The sequence below is a fragment of the Oryx dammah genome, unplaced genomic scaffold (genome assembly GCF_014754425.2).
Source record: "Oryx dammah isolate SB20612 unplaced genomic scaffold, SCBI_Odam_1.1 HiC_scaffold_26, whole genome shotgun sequence".
Lineage (NCBI taxonomy): Eukaryota > Metazoa > Chordata > Mammalia > Artiodactyla > Bovidae > Oryx > Oryx dammah.
In genome coordinates, this window is record NW_024070210.1 from 99,675,527 (window position 1) to 99,693,307 (window position 17,781).

The 17,781-nt window shown below is 39.6% G+C and overlaps 1 protein-coding gene across 2 annotated transcripts in view; it reads left to right on the forward strand.

The window, feature by feature from the left end:
• LOC120852629 (m7GpppN-mRNA hydrolase) overlaps positions 1-17,781 on the forward strand; it is a 44,222-nt gene that overhangs the window by 13,135 nt on the left and 13,306 nt on the right. For both annotated transcript variants that reach the window (XM_040225964.1, XM_040225965.1), the window contains exons 3-4: positions 6,018-6,145; positions 6,555-6,653. In XM_040225964.1, coding sequence (XP_040081898.1) covers positions 6,018-6,145; positions 6,555-6,653 — 227 coding nt within the window. The remainder of the gene's footprint in view (positions 1-6,017; positions 6,146-6,554; positions 6,654-17,781) is intronic.

A 17,781-nucleotide genomic window follows, 5' to 3' on the forward strand; every position in this document is an offset into this window, starting at 1 on the left:
TCATAGATGTTCCTTGTTTAGTCACTAAGTCATGTCCAATTTTCTGTGACCCCATGGACTATATAACCCATCAGGCTCCTTTGCCATTGGACTTCCCACGTGAGAATATTGGAGTGGGTTGCCATTTCCTTCTCCAGGAGATCTTCCCGACCCAGGGATCAAACCCACATCCCCTGCATTGGCAGGAGGGTTCTTTACCGCTGAGCCACCAGGAAAGCCCGCTCAAGTTTCTTTGATGGTGTAAAATGGCATGTAGAGTCAACCCTGCTATCTGTGGGTCACACATTGTTGCAGGGAGAAGTCAGTTCCGACTCCATGTTGAAACTGTTTCTTTAACTTGCTTTCCATTGCTTTTGTTATTACTACAGTCACACATAATAGCCTGACCTGCCTCTCTGCCTGTTAAAGTGCCTTTGTTCAGAACCACCCCCCCTCCCCTCCACCTGTAGTTGGCAGGAAGGAAGAAATGAACACACCTCCCTGCCTGAGGCTAGCCATTCTAGGAGATAACTTGCAAGATTAATAGTCTTTTTACTTTGTTTCCTCACCTCCCCCCATCTCTCTCTATAAAAGAACCTGGCGTCCAGACCCCGGTAAAATGATTGTGGGACATTAGTTGGCCATCTTGGTTAGCTGGCCCTCTGAATAAATCATATTCCTTGCCTCAACCTTGTGTCTCGGATTCATTGGCCTGTCTAGTAGTGAGCAGAGTGAGCTTGGACTTGGTAACACCTGTTGATACTGGAGGGACAACTGTACTTTTGTTTATATTGAGGACCCCCTAAAATGTGCAGTGATAATTAGAAATAAATTTGATTTTCTTTTCTTTCAGATATAGCTAGCCTGTTTCTAGAACTGATCTGTGTTGTGTTTTTTTTTTTTTTTTTTTACATTCCTCTTGCTGTTCCAGTTAACTGAATGATCTTTACTGAGATTACTAGCTTTCTGGGGTAGATATTCTTAAGTAGTTATTGAATACTTCCTGTGTTCAAAACAGTTTTTGGTTTTGTGGCAGATTCCTTGCCTTCTGAGAAGCCTTTGTTCCTCCCTATTTACAAATAAGATAGAAACTTGTTATAATTATAAAAGATTCACACAAATATTTAAGATTATAAAAGGAAGCTATGTCACAAGGCCAAAACCCTGGTAAATTGCTAATGCTCTTGATACTGTTTTTAGAATTTGGCAGAAGGTGGAGAGTTTTATGCAAGTTTAAGCAAGGCTATGTTTTAAAGGGAATGTAGAATTTTCATTCTATACATTTCCTGTAAGCAGGCTGGGGTGGGAAATGCATTGCAGATAAAGAAAAGGGATGGAGCAAAATTGGGGAGTTGGAAATGATAAGCAATACCTTGGAAAGTAAATTTTTACTAAGATGCTTATAGGGATTCAGGAGGAGATAGGGATGGAAGTTATGTAGGGGAATTTGTGAGTTTTTAAATCTTGAGCCAAATGCTCTGATTTTTATTGTTTTGGTCATTGTTTTTAAACATAAACCATGTGTTGACATGGAGCTATACCCGTAATCACTGTACTACACTAGAGGGAGTAGGAATAGGTGATTTAAAACAACCCTCACACTCAGCTCCCTGTGCTTTCCCTTAGCTGCATGAAATAAGGAACCCGTTAGGGTTCTGCAGAAAATGATGAATGAAACTGTTTATTCTATATAGCGGTTAACCTTTGAAAGGATTTCAGCAAGTATGGAGAAGTAAATGAAAAAAGGAGGAATAGAAGTACTGTCACTATCTTTGTTAGAGTCTTGGTGGCAGATTTTATGAGGAAATCACAGAACACTTTTTAAGGAGCTATAATTTAATTGGAGAAACATGGATAAAATAAGGCTGTCGTCTTCTGTTTTGCATAGACTTGGGGGTCTTACAAGAGCAACTGTACATATTTTGGGGTTCTGGGTAAGATTTAGTGCTTATGTGGTAGTTTAGTCACTGAGTTATGTCTGACTCTTCTGACCCTGTGAACTGTGGCCCACCGGGCTCCTCTGTGCATGGGATTCTCCAGGCCAGAATACTGGAGTGGGTTGCCATTTCCTTCTCCAAGGGATCTTCCTAACCCAGAGTCCTGAATTGCAGTTTTTCCTGAAACACAATTGCAATTGTGTTTATATATATGAATTTTTAAAACTTTCCTTATTATTAAAAGAAAAGCGCTCCTGTTTTAGTTAAGTTTCTTCTTCTAATTCACTTACTTGGAAGAAAAAGCTTCTAATGTGGTAGACTCCATTAAATAATTGAGTGCTTCGTCTATGCCAGGCATTGTGTAGTGAACAAGGTATATTTGGTTGCTGTCTTTAAGATGACAGGCAGGAAAGGACGTGATTACACTGAAGTCTGGTAGGTTTTGATAAGGTAGCCTAGGGTTCATTAGAAATAGTGAAGCGAGTAATCCCACTCCAATTTGAAAATAGATAAAAATCTTCTTTGGAGGCAGAGTCTAGTGGGCCGTATTTGTCTGGACTTTACCCATAAGGGTAATAAAAGAACATAGGAGATTGAAAAAAGACTTCAGGGAAGACAGTTTAACTTACAGAGAAGTGGAAAGAATGTGAAGTGCCATCACGCCCTTTCTGTGTATTTGCCCATTGTTAACGTTTTGCCACATTTGCTTTATTTCTCTAGGGATGTTTTGAAAAACATTCCTGAGATAGTGCAGGCAGTGAATTGGAGGAACATCAGATTGGAAACCTAGTTAAGATGCTGTTTCATTAATTTGTGAGGGAGAAATGGAAACTTCTGATAGAAGTGAAGATATTAAATTTTGGTAATATTTAGGAGGTAAACTTTGTCTTAACTTGAATGTCTGAGGAGAGGTAGAGGAAGGAGTCAGGGATGGTATCCAGGTTTCTGATTTGAGCGATTGGGTGGATGGGTGTGCCATTCCATCTGTAGAGAAATAAAGGGGAAGTTTTGTGGGGGCACGACGGACACACTGATTCGTGGTGCCTGTGAGACTGGAGTAAAGAGTGTGAATTCTGCAGCCACATCCCGTGCGTGGCCATCCCGTCTTTGCCATTTACCAGCCATGCAACCTTGGACAGATAGTAGGCCTTTTCTGTGACTCTGTTTTTTCTTCTATTAATTGTGCATGGTCCTGTGACTTTTCTTTAGTGGCTACTCAGGTATAGCACTTAACTGAATATGTGCCAGTAGTACTTGCCTGAGTATATGCTACATACCCCTGCATGTGGTATAGGGTGACTGTCTTGGACTTGCTTCTGGTTTGAGGTTTTGCTGGGGAGCTATATTCATAACTGTGGCAAAAGAATTTTGAACATTGCTAAAACATTGATTAAAGTGATGGACCATATTGTGGAGAGGAGAAAATAAAAGCCAGAGGGTGCTAATATGGAGACAGAAGAACAGTCAAAAATAGATGTGGAATAGCCATACATTGTGACTCCTTAAAAGACTGCTGTAGAAAATTATGGCCAAGCTGTTTTATTCTAATCAAAGTACTGTTACAGTTGTGTTGATGGCAGGGTGCAGATTGTTGCTGTGGGAGTTGGTCCCAGAAGTGGGTGTGGATGTGAAGGACAAGGAATATAGGGAACTGGGGCTAGAGCTTGTCCCAAGCTTGTGGTAACAGAAAGATTTTGGATGGCACTTATAGCAAAATAACTGTCTACAGTTAGAGTGTATTTTTCATGTTTTTGCAGAAATGTTGAAGAGTCTACTAAAGAATCACTGAATTGTTAAGAAGGGATATGTGTAATACAAGTAGACGTATGGGCTTAAAGCTTCTTCCATTCTTTATTTAATCAGTGTGATCTTCAGTCTTTCTCTTAGAAATGTTGGTAAGGCCCAGTAAGCCAAGATTGAAGATGCAAAATAATTTGGTTTGATGGTTAAGAAAATAAGGCAGTAGTCAAATAATAATTTTAGTAAAAATTAGAAAATAATTATCATTTCTCAGAGCATATCACAGGGTTTTTTGAGTTAAGTACATTGTCTCATTAAATAAAAGTGGTATTTAAAAACTCTCCACTCCAAAGAAACCAAAAACCAAAAAACTTTCCACTCCATTGTTGGAATGAATTACTTTATGTACTATTGAATATGGAGGAAGATTGAAGAGTTGTCTTCAGTGAAGAAATTGATGTCATTTTGAATTGGGTTCTGTTATTTGCTAATTGTGTGGACTTGAGCAAGTACTTTTCATCATTAATTCCAAATATATCTTGGTCTGCAGTTGATTGGTTCATCCACTCACTCTTTTTATGGTGATTTTGGGGTAGGAAAAAAAATGGGTAAATGAAGAGTATAGATAATTTTCAAGATTATGTCTGTTGATTTTAATTTGTTTTGCTAATCTTTGTTATTTTTGAAGAAGTTATTTAATGGGTAGAAAGATGAGATAAAACTTCATTATAGAGGCAATCATGCACTGTGAAATTATTAAGAATGCTGTAGGGAGAAGGAAGAGAGAGGAAAAAGACAAGATAAGTGTCTTCCTCTTTGACACTTCCTCTTTAACACTGTTTGAAGTTACTTCTATTCCTGGGTTACTTTCATATTTTTTCCCCTGTGGTTAAATTTTTAATGGAAAAAATATCCATTTATTTAAAAGATATAGTTAGATTAAAAAAAAAAAAATCTGTGGTGACCTAAAACACCTAAGGAATTTTTACTAACTATCTCAGACCAGACTTTAATGGGAATATAGGAAGCTGGAATCTTCCAAAATTCTTCCATAGAACTTTATGGAATAGTTAATGTTATATCCACACAATTTCCCCATTCCCTAAATGAAAGCAAAGAATATTTTTAACCTAGTGCTTGCCTATTTAATACAGTGTTTTATAGATGGTTGCCTTTTTTGAGCTCTTTGAGAACCTTATTTCTTACTGCAGTTATAAAACCAAAGCATATTTTTAAACAGAAAAAGGTACAGCTCATAAAATTAGTTTTCATAAAATGAATTTAATGTGATGTTTTTGTTTAACTCAGTAGTTAATGTGAATATAATGCTGACTTCTTTGAGGATGTTGATGTGTATGTACTACCAGTTTTCCCTGCACCTTTCTGTTACAAAACCTTCCTTTCTTACATTAACATAAAAATGAAAAGACAGAATAGGTAAGTTTTCACAGAGAACTTGAAAACCCTTGAGAATGTCCTCCATTTGAGAAACTGTCATAAATTATAATTTGCCCTACAGTTTTCATAATTAACAGTGTTGTAATGAGGCATTTGGTAGCGTATGAGTATTGGAAGCCTGAGCATATACTTTACAGGTTTAGGTTGTATTTACTTTAGAAAAAAATTATTTTACTCTGCCCAATTTTGGAGAGACATAACCCAGTTTCTTTTGAAACAGGCCGTACTCTCCTTAATACTCATATTTACCTTTCTCTATAATCCTTAATAAATCTTCCTCTTTAAAATGTTCTAAATTATAAAAGCGATACATACACGTGGTAAAGAAAAATATTCAGCCCCGTAGAGTGGCATGCTTCATTCATCTTTAATTCTGCTTCCCAGAGTTGGAGTTAGCTACTTCCGCTTCTTCTTTTTTGGGGGCGAGGGGCAGCTTAGAGGCTTGTGGGATCTTAGTTCCTCAACCAGGGATTGACTCTGTACCCCGTGCAGTGGCAGTAGAGTCCTAGCCACTGTACTGCCAGGGAACCCAGCTCTTCCTGGTGTACTGTGCTTATATTTCTTGCGGTCCGTTTCAGTATCTGTTGACTCTTAATATGATAAATTTGACACACTTAGTGATTGGAAGTGCTAACGTGGCCCTGAGTTTTTTGGTGTTAACTTAGGGTGCCAGAGTATGTGTATTCAAAGTTGACTTGATTTGTGCCTAGGCTAAATGCAAAAGTTAGAAATGTTTTGTTCAGGAGAAAACAAATGTGAAAAGAAGGATACACTTAAGTGAGGTGAAGATGTGAGTAATTTTGTATAAAGTACAAAATTCATTTAAAAAGATCTCTTTCTGTATATATGTGCTTAAACTGTATTAAGGGAGAAAGTAAATGGCTTCCTTAACACATGGTGTACTCTTCAATCATTGTCCATTTTTGCTGCCTCAAGGTGAAGATGTGGAAAAAATTTTGGATGAATGGAAGGAATATAAAATGGGAGTGCCAACATATGGTGCAATTATTCTTGATGAGACACTTGAAAATGTGAGTGAGAGTAATACAGAATTTTTAAGTGAAATAGTAATCAGCTCTTTTCATCCTCATGTTATATCTATAATGTTCTGAACTGAGGTTTTAAAAGTATACTTAGATTTTTACTGCTGCAAGGCCAAAATTTGCATATTTTGTCTGCATTCTGGGTCTTAATAATTTATACCTGTTGCAGTATGGCATATTGTAAAGGAACTTGATTGCTGAAGAAATACTTTAAAATGGGCAGAATGCCTTTCTTCATAGGAAAAGTAATATATCGAGCCTCCTGGAAGATAGTTAACCAAGTAAGGTTATTGGCGATAACAGTTATCTGAAGTAAGGAGAAAAGCACTTCTTGCTTTTAGAAAGGAATATGGGAAAGGAGAGCAGGCTTTATTTTTATGTCTTGATTGTTTTGCAGGTACTGCTGGTTCAGGGGTACCTAGCAAAATCAGGCTGGGGATTTCCAAAAGGGAAAGTAAACAAAGAAGAAGCTCCTCATGACTGCGCTGCTAGAGAGGTGAGTTATTGCAGTTTGAACAGGAATGTTTGGTGGTTGTGCTTTGAGTGTTGTTTTAGCTTTGGAGACTGGGCTTGTTTGGATCATTTAATCCTCTTTCCAGAACTTGACTGCCTGTGTGGAGTGATACCTTTTGTTATGTAACTGGTAATGTGTTTGTCCACTTCTGTCATTTATTCTTCTCTCATTTGTTTCATTTTCCTTCAGTGTACATTTTAAATTTTATTATTTAACCTTTTTTGTAATATCTTTTCCACTTTTCCTTTTAGAATTGGATTAAATATCTAATTGGATTAAATAAATAGATTGGTTAAATATTTTGGCTCTTAACAGCCTTTGTTTTATGTTTATTGTCTGGGCTTCCAGACAAACGCACAATTTCTGAGACATTTACATTTATTGGTAAAAACTCACTCTAGCTTCCCTCTGCCTGTAGGGTGAAGTTTAATTCTTAGCCATTCCTAAATTTGTCTTTATTCTTAGTCAAGAAGGAAATGGCAACCCACTTCAGTGTTCTTGCCTGGAGAATCCCAGGGACGAGGGAGCCTGGTGGGCTGCCCTCTCTGAAGCGACTTAGTGTAGCATTCTTAGTCAAAAGAATTTATTCTTTGTCCTCTGAATTGATTGATTTGTTTCATCCACTAAGCTTTTGCTTATGTGATTTTCCTACCTGGAAAGGCCTCTCTTCTCTTGCCCATTCAAATCTTAACTGGGTATCTTTCTAGATGGAGGTCACTTTTCCCCCAAAAGATTGCCACAGACTAGCAGTCTGTATTGGGCCTTAGTTTCTTGTTTGTAAAAGGAGGATGTTCACTCTTACTTAAATTGTTTACTTTCAAATGTAACCAGTTGGCTGTAGCCCACAGTAATACATTGTGATACATTGTATACGGTATTCTTATTTATCGGTTTTCAACAGTACACCTTGTCCTTGACATTTGAGAAATTGAGCTATGAGGAAATATGATAAAATGGAAAGAGAACTGCACTAGGAGTTGAAAGGTTTTTGTTCCAGTATAGTTTTAGTGTATGTTGCTCAGTAGCCTAGAGAAACTGGGCAAATCTCTGCAAGATATAAAATTATTAGGAGTCACCTCAAGGACTCCATTTCTAAAAACAAGATATTCATAACTAGAAGTGATATTTTTATAAAGTCTAAGCTGGTAGTGATTGAAGTTTGAGATTTTTGAGAGGGCAGTATGGATTTTGTAGCATATTTTATTTGAATCTCTCTCTCTTTTTTTTTTTTTTTTTTTTTTGCTTTATGTTTTTCTGGAGCAATGTTCACTGCCTGGTTCGAGTATATTTATTAGTGAGGGATAATAGTTAAAATTTTTAAAAACCACTAGTGGTTATTTACTGTAGAAAAAATATCAATGCTTATTTACTTTGGAGTAAGATTTTAAAAAGGACTGAAAATGCTGCATTTTAAATTGAGTATGGAACAGCTTATCTGAGCAAGTATTTTGCAACAGCTTATAGCAAGGAAGTTTTATGCCCACCCTTTAAAATTGAAAACTCTTTAGGGAGCAGGTGAGGAAATGCCACATCCTCTTAAGAGCTTTTCCTTTCTTTTCTGTAGATGGCAGGAGATGAAATGGAATACTTAAAAAGTCTTCCCTTTTATGTCTTCAGTTTTTGTAGTCGTCTTGCTTATAAGGAAGGACAAAATGGGAGCCATACTGTCCTACTTAGTGGAGTTAATCCATACGTCTTATACATGGAGTACTCTTGTCCTACAGTAGTGAGATAGTTATCCAGGTCCAGAAAGAAATATTAACTGCAGTAACAGAAATTTAGGCTAAATTAGGTGGTATGGGCTATCTTTATAATTGGATCTTTTTCGAGGAATCAAATACCTAATCTTGGAAAACTGAAGAAGGACCCTAGACCCAAGGGGTCTGCCTGCATCTACTGCTGGAACGCTCCATCTCATGAGTTTTATACACGATATTATAAAGAGTCGGGATGATGCAGAAATCGGGTATTTGGGATAAAAAGAGAAAGTTAACCTGTGAACCAGGACCGTTTTCACCTTGGTTTCTCTTCTTTGTTCTCTCCTCTGGGATATTGAGATAAAAAGTTGTCCTGTCTGTGTGGTGCTGATTCCAGTGGATCACCATAATTTGTAAGAAAGTAAATAAAATTTATTCTTGGGCCCGAGGGAGTGGGAGAATGGAGAAGCCTGTAGGGGAAGGTGCAGCCTTTATGGGAAGTTATCTCTGTTTTTACAGGTGGGTAACTGAAAGAGAGCTGTTGAGTATTCAGTAAGCACAAAGCAGAGATGCAAACCCTGCTATTTGGGTTCTGGAGTTCATGTTCTTGGCTGCTATTTAATATATAGGCAGTCAGGAATGTTTGTAAATTGGTGAGAATTTCTAAACACATAGACAGATGTAAACAGAAGAAATTTGATTTTAAGTACATATATCTATTTCCTGATAACACTTACCTCTCTTATTTGGACCAATATGAATCTCCCCCCGCCTCCCCTGTTCTAAAGATTTTGTCTTGCTCTGAGGAAAGCACAGGTGTACTTAGGAACCACAGTTGATTAATTTCGGGGAAAAAATGTTCCCTTTGATAATAAGAATTAATCCTAACTTCTAACTTTTCTGATCTAAATAATAGCCTCTTTTAGCCGATAAAGGAACTTCTTAGAAAAGACTTTATTTAATTTCTGTTATTTTAAGGGCTAGAATTTTTAAAGGCAAATCTTTTGACTTTTGTTCCTTTTAAGTGAATGCTTTTCTCATAAAGAACAGATTTTGGAATGAAGGCGTAGCATTGCTGTATTAATCCACTCAGGCTGGCATAACAAAATGCTGCAGACTGGATGGCATAAGCAGTAGATGTTTATTCTCTACTCCTCTGGAGGCTCGGAAGTCTAAGAGCAGGCTGCCTGTTGATGGATGTCCTGGTGAAGGCTCTCGCTCTGGCCTGCGGTCAGCTGCCTTGCCTCTGTGCGGCCTTCCCTGGGTGACTGAGAGCCCAGGGTGCTAGTTTGCTGGCATCTCCTCCTCTTAAAGGGCACTAGTCCTGTCGGATTGGAGACCCACCCGCGTGACCTCATGTAACCTGCACCACCTCCTCACAGGCCCTGTCTCCAGGTACAGTCCTATGGGGAGTTAGGCCTTCCTAGGAATTTTGGAAGGTTCCGTCCACAGCAGATGGTATTTTTGAGTGTTAAGTGTTCAGCCAGCCGTCCTGGAGCTGCAGTGTAGCCTTCTGCCACTTGGTGGTGCTGCAGGACAAGAGAAGCAACTGAGGGAGGGGGAGAGCCATCCGTGTCTTAGTTGAAAACAAGATTGTTATTCCATTTATAGGAGTTTATGTTAATATTACACTTTTCATTTTCACTCGTATTAATATATATGGAGAAGTTTTGTCTCAATTTTTAGCTATCATTAGGCTTAGGCTGATGTGTTAAGCACTTTTTCTGTTTTTACCATGTTTTTTCCCCCCTGGTTTCTACCATGGGTTTTATTTTAGGTTGCTTAATAACTTTTAATTTTCTTTATTGTAATTGTATTAGTGTTATTTCATCATGTATGAGTGTGTAGAAGTATTTCTTTTGCTACAGCAGAATCTGACACCTCCTGTAAGGGCTGTGTGTGTGGACTGGGCCGAAGAAGCAGTGGCAAGCAGGCCGCTCAGGGAGAAGCTGTGAGTAATCGTCAGGAGAAAGCTAATGGCCGCCCTAATTAGTAGTTTCTTTGATCACTTGCTTCACCTTTGTTAATTGGGTTATTTCTGAACACTTACTCAGTAGTGAAGAAGATGTAGGATAAAGATGTGAAAAATGTTCTCTAGGTTTTATTGAAAAGCTATATTAAGATAATCTTGGTATATTTTTGTTATCAATTGTGGTGAAACAGCACCTGTTTTTGAGAACATGGAACGCTTGCACTTCACATGTGGTTTCGAGATTTCATGTTGCTGCTTATTATTTGGCAGGACAGCATTTTATTATAATGACACTTACTTTAATGTGCCCTTATGTGATTTAATCTTGATAGAATTTGTACAGAGGAGTTACTGGTATATTCTACCACTTGTAGGCTTATAGGACATAGATTTTAGGCAGAAGAGTTCATTGTCTCTGCTGGTGTTCTTTCGGTAGCACATTTTTTTACTCTTACGTAGAGATTTTTATCTGATATCATTTGAGATGTTAATCCTATTCCATGTGTCAGGAACGTTAAACTCTGAATTATCATACAGGAATGGATTTGATTCACAGAAGGTTTGGTATTAAAAATTGGTTTTCAGTTTTATTTTTTTAGTTGGTGGAAAATTGCATTACAATTTTGAATTGGTTTCTGCTGTACAGTAGTGCAAATCAGTTATGTGTGTGTGTATTTGTGTGTATATATATACTTTTCCTCCTGAGCTTCCCCACCCGTCCCCAGCCATGAGACGACCCCTCCAGGTCCTCACAGAGCGCTAGGCGGGCTTCCTGTGTTATTTAGCGACTTCCTACTGCCTGTTCTATGTATGATATCGTGTATATAGGATTTCCCTGGTAGCTCAGACGGTAAAGAGTCTGCCTGCAGTGCAGGAGGTCCAGGGTTCATGCCTGCCCGGGTCGGGAAGATCCCCTGCAGAAGGAAATGGCACCCCACTCCAGTGTTCTTGCCTGGAGAATCCCATGGACAGAGGAGCCTGGCGGGCTGCAGTCCATAGGGTGGCAAAGAGTCGGACGTGACTGAGCGACTAACACTACGCTATTGTATATAATTTGTCCCACCCTCATGTTCCCCTACTGTGTCCACAGACCCTTCTCTGCTATGTTCACTAGTACCATTTTTCTGCATTCCGTGTGTATGTGTTAGCATACGAAACTTGCTTTTCTCTTCCTGACGGACTTGACTCTCTGACAGGGTTGCTACAGCTGACTCAAGTTCCTTCCCTTACGGTGGAGCAGTCCTCCAGTAGAAGTGTGCCGCAGCTGCTTGACCCTCTCACGTGTCGATAGGCGTCTGGGTTGCTTCCGTGTCCTGGCTCTTGTCAGGAGTGGTGCAGTGAACGTGGGCTTCGTGTGTATGCTGGCATTGTGGTCTCTCAGGGTGGGAGTGGCGGCCCCGTAGTGGGATTGCTGGGTCATATGGTGATCTTATTCCTAGTGTTTTAAGGAACCTTTGTACTGTTTTCCACACTGGCTGTATCAGTTTACATTCCCACCAGTGCGGGAGGGTTCCCTTTTCTCCACACCCTCTCCAGCATTTACTGTTGGTAGATTTTTTTTGACGATGGACATTCTGACTGGTGTGAGGCGATAATCTCATGGTTTTGATATGCATTTCTCTAATAATATGCGATATTGAGCCTCTCTTCATGTGTTTACTGGCCATCTGTATGTCTTTGGAGGAAATGGCTGTTTGGGTTCTGCCCATTTTTTGACTATTTGTTTTGATTTTTTTTTTGATATTGAACTGTATGAGCTGTTTATATATTTTGGATATTAACCCTTTGTTGGTTTTACATTTGTTACCTGTACATATAAGTGAGCTATTAAAAGTTTTTCCTGGTAAATGCTTGTTGAGAATGAGTACCTTATTTTAGAGGTGAACCAGTCTTTATCACTTTTAGAATTAAGAAGTCTTGCATTGTATTATCGGAGAAGGCAATGGCAACCCACTGCAGTACTCTTGCCTGGAAAATCCCATGGATGGAGGAGCCTGGTAGGCTGCAGTCCATGAGGTCGCGCAGAGTCGGACACGACTGAAGCGACTTAGCAGCAGCACCAGCAGCATTGTGTTATGTTTATTCTAAGTATGGTTGTACAGGGTTTCAAAGCTGCCTTTGTTACATTACACTAATGGCCTCATGTTATACCATTTCTTCTCATTATAATTCTTCAGCTATAGCCGTTCTCAGCTATCTGGAATATCTTTTTCTTCCTGTCGGTCTTATAAACTTCTAGTCATCTTTCAAGTCCTAACCCAGATGTATCCACAAGATAGGACCCTGCCTATGACAGCCTTCCAGGTGACCACCCCAGCTCACACCTCACAGCTCACCTGTGCCCAGGGCTGAGTTGATGTTCAGGCGCTCACTCGTGTCCCAACTTTTTGCTACCCCATGGACTGAAGCCCACCAGGCCCTTCTGTCCTTGGGATTTTTCCAGGCATGAATACCTGGAGTGGGTTGCCATTTCCTTCTGCAGGCATCTTCCTGGACTGGGGATCAAACTGGCGTCTCCTGCATGGGCAGTTGGGAAGCCCCTCAAGGCTGAGGTAGGCATCCTGATTCTGTGTTCCCGTGGCACCCACCCACTTTCTGGCATGTATATCATATTGCAGTTATCATTTCTTTCTAAGATGGAGCTCTTGAAAGAGCAGTGCTTGCTTTATTCACTTCTGAAATCAGTGCGTAGGATAGGATAGTACCTGTCACTTCCTAAGCACACAGGATATATTTGAATGCATACACTAAAACAACCTTACCATTAATTACATGTTACTCTTTTAAAATTGTGTTAATGTTGTAGTAAGAATAATATAAAGAATAGACCCACCTGTTAATATTTTGCCATGTTTGCTTTATTACTTTTGATACATATGGGTGTGTGGTTTTTATTGTTATTGCTAAATAATTTAGGAGTAAATTGTAAACCTAATGTCCCTTAAGCACTATTACTGCATGTATCAATAAGTTTAAAGAACTAGAAAGTTCTCTTATATAATCACAGTGCAGTTATCAGATTCAGGAATGGGTTTGATAGGTACTTTTCTCTAACAGATAATTCAGTATTCAGATTTGCTAGTTGATCCGTTACGGTCCTTTTCTGCCCTTTCCACCCCTTCTTCCACACAGGATCCTCTCCAGGCTCATGCCCTGTGTTTACATTTAATTGTTGTTTTGCAGTCTTTAATCTGAAACAGTCTCTTAGTCCTTCAGTGTTTGTTTTGTTAAGCATGTGTTCAGTTAGATTCTGTTTGTAACAAATAGGGTCTGCTTACAGGAACTTAGATTATACGATTTACTTTTAGCATAGCTTTTAATTATTATACAGACATATGTGACTGGTAGGTATTCTAATTTCTGATTATAAGATATTCAAAGAAGAGAGTTAAAGAGAATAACTGTAAAAATAGAATTAAGAACCATGTAAACATTATTTTTAAGTTTTTTTTATTGACGGATGAAAGCATAAACTTATCAGGTTATTCATTTTTATGTATGTACATGCCTGTGAAACCACCATCGAGGTCAAAGAATATTTTCAGCAGCTCAGAAGAGTCTTTGCTGCCCCTGCTTTTTAAAATTTTGGCTGCACTGGGTCTTGGCTGTGGCGTGGGCTCCTTGCTGCTGTGCGCAGGCTTTCTCTAGTCAGGCGAGTGAGGGCTTTCTCCTGTTGCGGAGCCGCGGACTCTGGGGCTTTCGGGCTTCGGTGATTGCAGCTCCTGGGCTCTGCAGTGCCAGCTCTGTAGTTGGGGCGCATGGGTCCAGCTGCTGCATGTCATGTGCAGCCTTCCCTGACCAGGGGTCCAGCCTGCATCCCCTGCATTGGAAGGCAGACTCCCAATCACTGGACCACCAGGGAAGTCCTGGTCCTTCTGATCAGTGCCTGCTTTTCCCACATTTCTTGGAAGGAACCACTATTTTGACTTTTCTATTACCGTCGATTATTTTTGCCTGTTCTGAGCTTCATATAATTAGGATTTTGCAATAGCTGTTCTTTGTGTTTTATTTCTCTCTCTCAGTGTAATGCTTGTGAGATTCATCTGTGTTATTGTGTATATTAGCAGCTGGTTCTTTTTAATTGCTCTTTGTAATATTGCAGTGTACAAATATACCACAGTTGTTTATCCATTCTCTTATGTATTGGATTATATCCAGCTTTTGGCTATTGAGGATAAAACTGGTATAAATATGCTGGTACATGTCCTTTGAGGAAGATAAGCCTTCATTTCTCTAGGAATGGAATTACTGAGTCATAGGGAAGTTGCAAGTGGTTTTCCAGGTGGTTGAACCATTTACATTCCTACCACCTGCATGTGAGACTTCTTGTTGTCCTTGCCTACATGTAGAATTACCGACTTTAAAATCTTTATCCCATGTTCATGGATTATGAGGATTAATATTGTTAAAATGTCATTACTGCCAAAAACCATCTCTAGATTCAGTGTGATCCCTATCAAGATTTCAGTGGCCTTATTTTTACAGAATTAGAAACAAAAATCTAAAATGTATATAGAACCCCACAAGACTCTGAATAATCCTGAGAAAGAAGAACAAAGTGGAAGGTATCACACTTCCTGTTTTCATGCTATACTATAAAGCTGTAGTCATTAAACGGTATGGCAGTGGTACAAAAACAGATGAATGAAACAGATCTGAAGCAAAAACAGATCAAACAATTGAGATCCCAGAAACAAACCCACACATATATGGTCAACTAATATTTGAAGAGGGAGCCAAGAAAACTCAATGGAAAAAGGAGAGTCTCTTCAGTTAATGATGCTGAGGAAATTGAATATTCCCATGTAAAAGAATGAAACTAGACCCCTATCTTATACCACTCATAGAAGTTAGCTTGAAGTGGGTGCATGACTTAAATATAAGACTTGAAACCATGAAACTTCTAGAAGAAAGCAAGATAAAAACTCCTTAATGTGGCTCTTGGCAGTGACTTTTTGAATATGACTCCAAAAGCACAAGCACCAAAATAAGCGAGACTACATCGACCCCAAAATGAGAAACAGTCAACAAAGTAGAAAGCCTATGGAATGGGAGAAAATACTTGCAAACCATATAGTTAATAAGGAGTTAATGTCTAAAAATGTATAACAAGCAAACCATATAGTTGAGAAGGAATAAATGTTTCATAAGAACTTATACAACTCAGTAGCAAATAATTCAATTAAAAAATGGGAAAAAGACCTGAATATACATTTTTCCCGGAGAAGGCAGTGGCACCCCACTCTGCAGCACTCTTGCCTGGAAAATCCGATGGACGGAAGAGCCTGGTGGGCCGCAGTCCATGGAGTCGCTAAGAGTCGGACACGACTAAGCGACTTCACTTTCACTTTTCACTTTCATGCATTGGAGAAGGAAATGGCAACCCACTCCAGTGTTCTTCACTGGAGAATCCCAGGGACGGGGGAGCCTCATGGGCTGCCGTCTATGGGGTCGCACAGAGTCGGACACGACTGAAGCGACTTAGCAGCAGCAGCAGCAGCATACATTTTCCCAAAAAGATAGAGAAATAGCTAATAAGTACATGAAAAGATGCTCCGCATCACTAGATTATTCAGTTCAGTTCAGTTCAGTCGCTCAGTCGTGTCCGACTCTCTGCGACACCGTGAATTGTAGCACGCCAGGCCTCCCTGTCCATCACCAACTCCTGGACTTCACTCAGACTCACGTCCATCGAGACAGTGATGCCATCCAGCCATCTCATCCTCTGTGTCCCCTTCTCCTCCTGCCCCCAATCCTTCCCAGCATCAGGGTCTTCTCCAGTGAGTCATTTTTTTGCGTGAGGTGGTCAAAGTATTGGAGTTTCAGCTTCAGCATTAGTCCTTCCAAAGAACACCCAGGACTGATCTCCTTTAGAATGGACTGGTTCGATCTCCTGGCAGTCCAAGGGACTCTCAAGAGTCTTCTCCAACATCACAGTTCAAAAGCATCAATTCTTTGCTGCTCAGCGTTCTTCACAGTCCAACTTTCACATCCATACATGACTACTGGAAAAACCATAGCCTTGACTAGATGGACCTTTGTTGGCAAAGTAATGTCTCTGCTTTTGAATATGCTATCTAGGTTGGTCATAACTTGTCTCTTAATTTCATGGATGCAGTCACCATCTGCAGTGATTTTGGAGCCCCAAAAAATAAAGTCTGACAGTTTCCACTGTTTCCCCATCTATTTCCCATGAAGTCATGGGACCAGATGCCCTGATCTTTGTTTTCTGAATGCTGAGTTTTAAGCCAACTTTTCACTCTCCTCTTTCACTTTCATCAAGAGGCTTTTTAGTTCCTCTTCACTTTCTGCCATAAGGGTGGTGTCATCTGCATATCTGAGGTTATTAATATTTCTCATGACAATCTTGATTCCAGCTTGTGCTTCTTCTAGCCCAGCGTTTCTCATGATGTACTCTGCATATAAGTTAAATAAGCAGGGTGACAATATACATCCTTGACGTACTCCTTTTCCTATTTGGAACCAGTCTATTGTTCCATGTCCAGTTCTAACTGTTCCTTCCTGACCTGCATAGAGGTTTCTCAAGAGGCAGGTCAGGTGGTCTGGTATTCCCATCTCTTTCAGAATTTTCCACAGTTTATTGTGATCCACACAGTCCAAGGGCTTTGGCATAGTCAATAAAGCAGAAATAGATGTCTTTCTGGAATTCTCTTGCTTTTTTGATGATCCAGCAATGTTGGCAATTTGATCTCTGGTTCCTCTGCCTTTTCTAAAACCAGCTGGAACATATGGAAGTTCATGGTTCACGTATTGTTGAAGCCTGACTTGCAGAATTTTAAGCACTCTTTTGCTAGCATGTGAGATGAGTGCAATTGTGTGGTAGTTTGAGCATTCTTTGGCATTGCCTTTCTTTGGGATTGGAATGAAAACTGACCTTGTCCAGGCCTGTGGCCACTGCTGAGTGTTCCAAATTTGCTGGCATATTGAGTGCAGCACTTTCACAGCATCATCTTCCAGGATCTGAAATAGCTCAACTGGAATTCCATCACCTCCACTAGCTTTGTTCGAAGTGATGCTTCCTAAGGCCCACTTGACTTCACATTCCAGGATGTCTGGCTCTAGGTGAGTGATCACACCATCGTGACTATCTTGGTCATGAAGATCTTTTTTGTATAGTTCTTCTGTATATTCTTGCCACCTCTTCTTTATATCTTCTGCTTCTGTTAGGTCCATACCATTTCTGTCCTTTATCGAGCCCATCTTTGCATGAAATGTTCCCTTGGTATCTAGTTTTCATGAAGACCTCTAGTCTTTCCCATTCTGTTGTTTTCTCTATGTCCTTGCATTGATCGCTGAGGAAGGCTTTCTTATCTCTCCTTGCTATTCTTTGGAACTCTGCATCAAGATGCTTATATCTTTCCTTTTCTCCGTTGCTTTTCACGTCTCTTCTTTTCACAGCTGTTTGTAAGGCCTCCTCAGA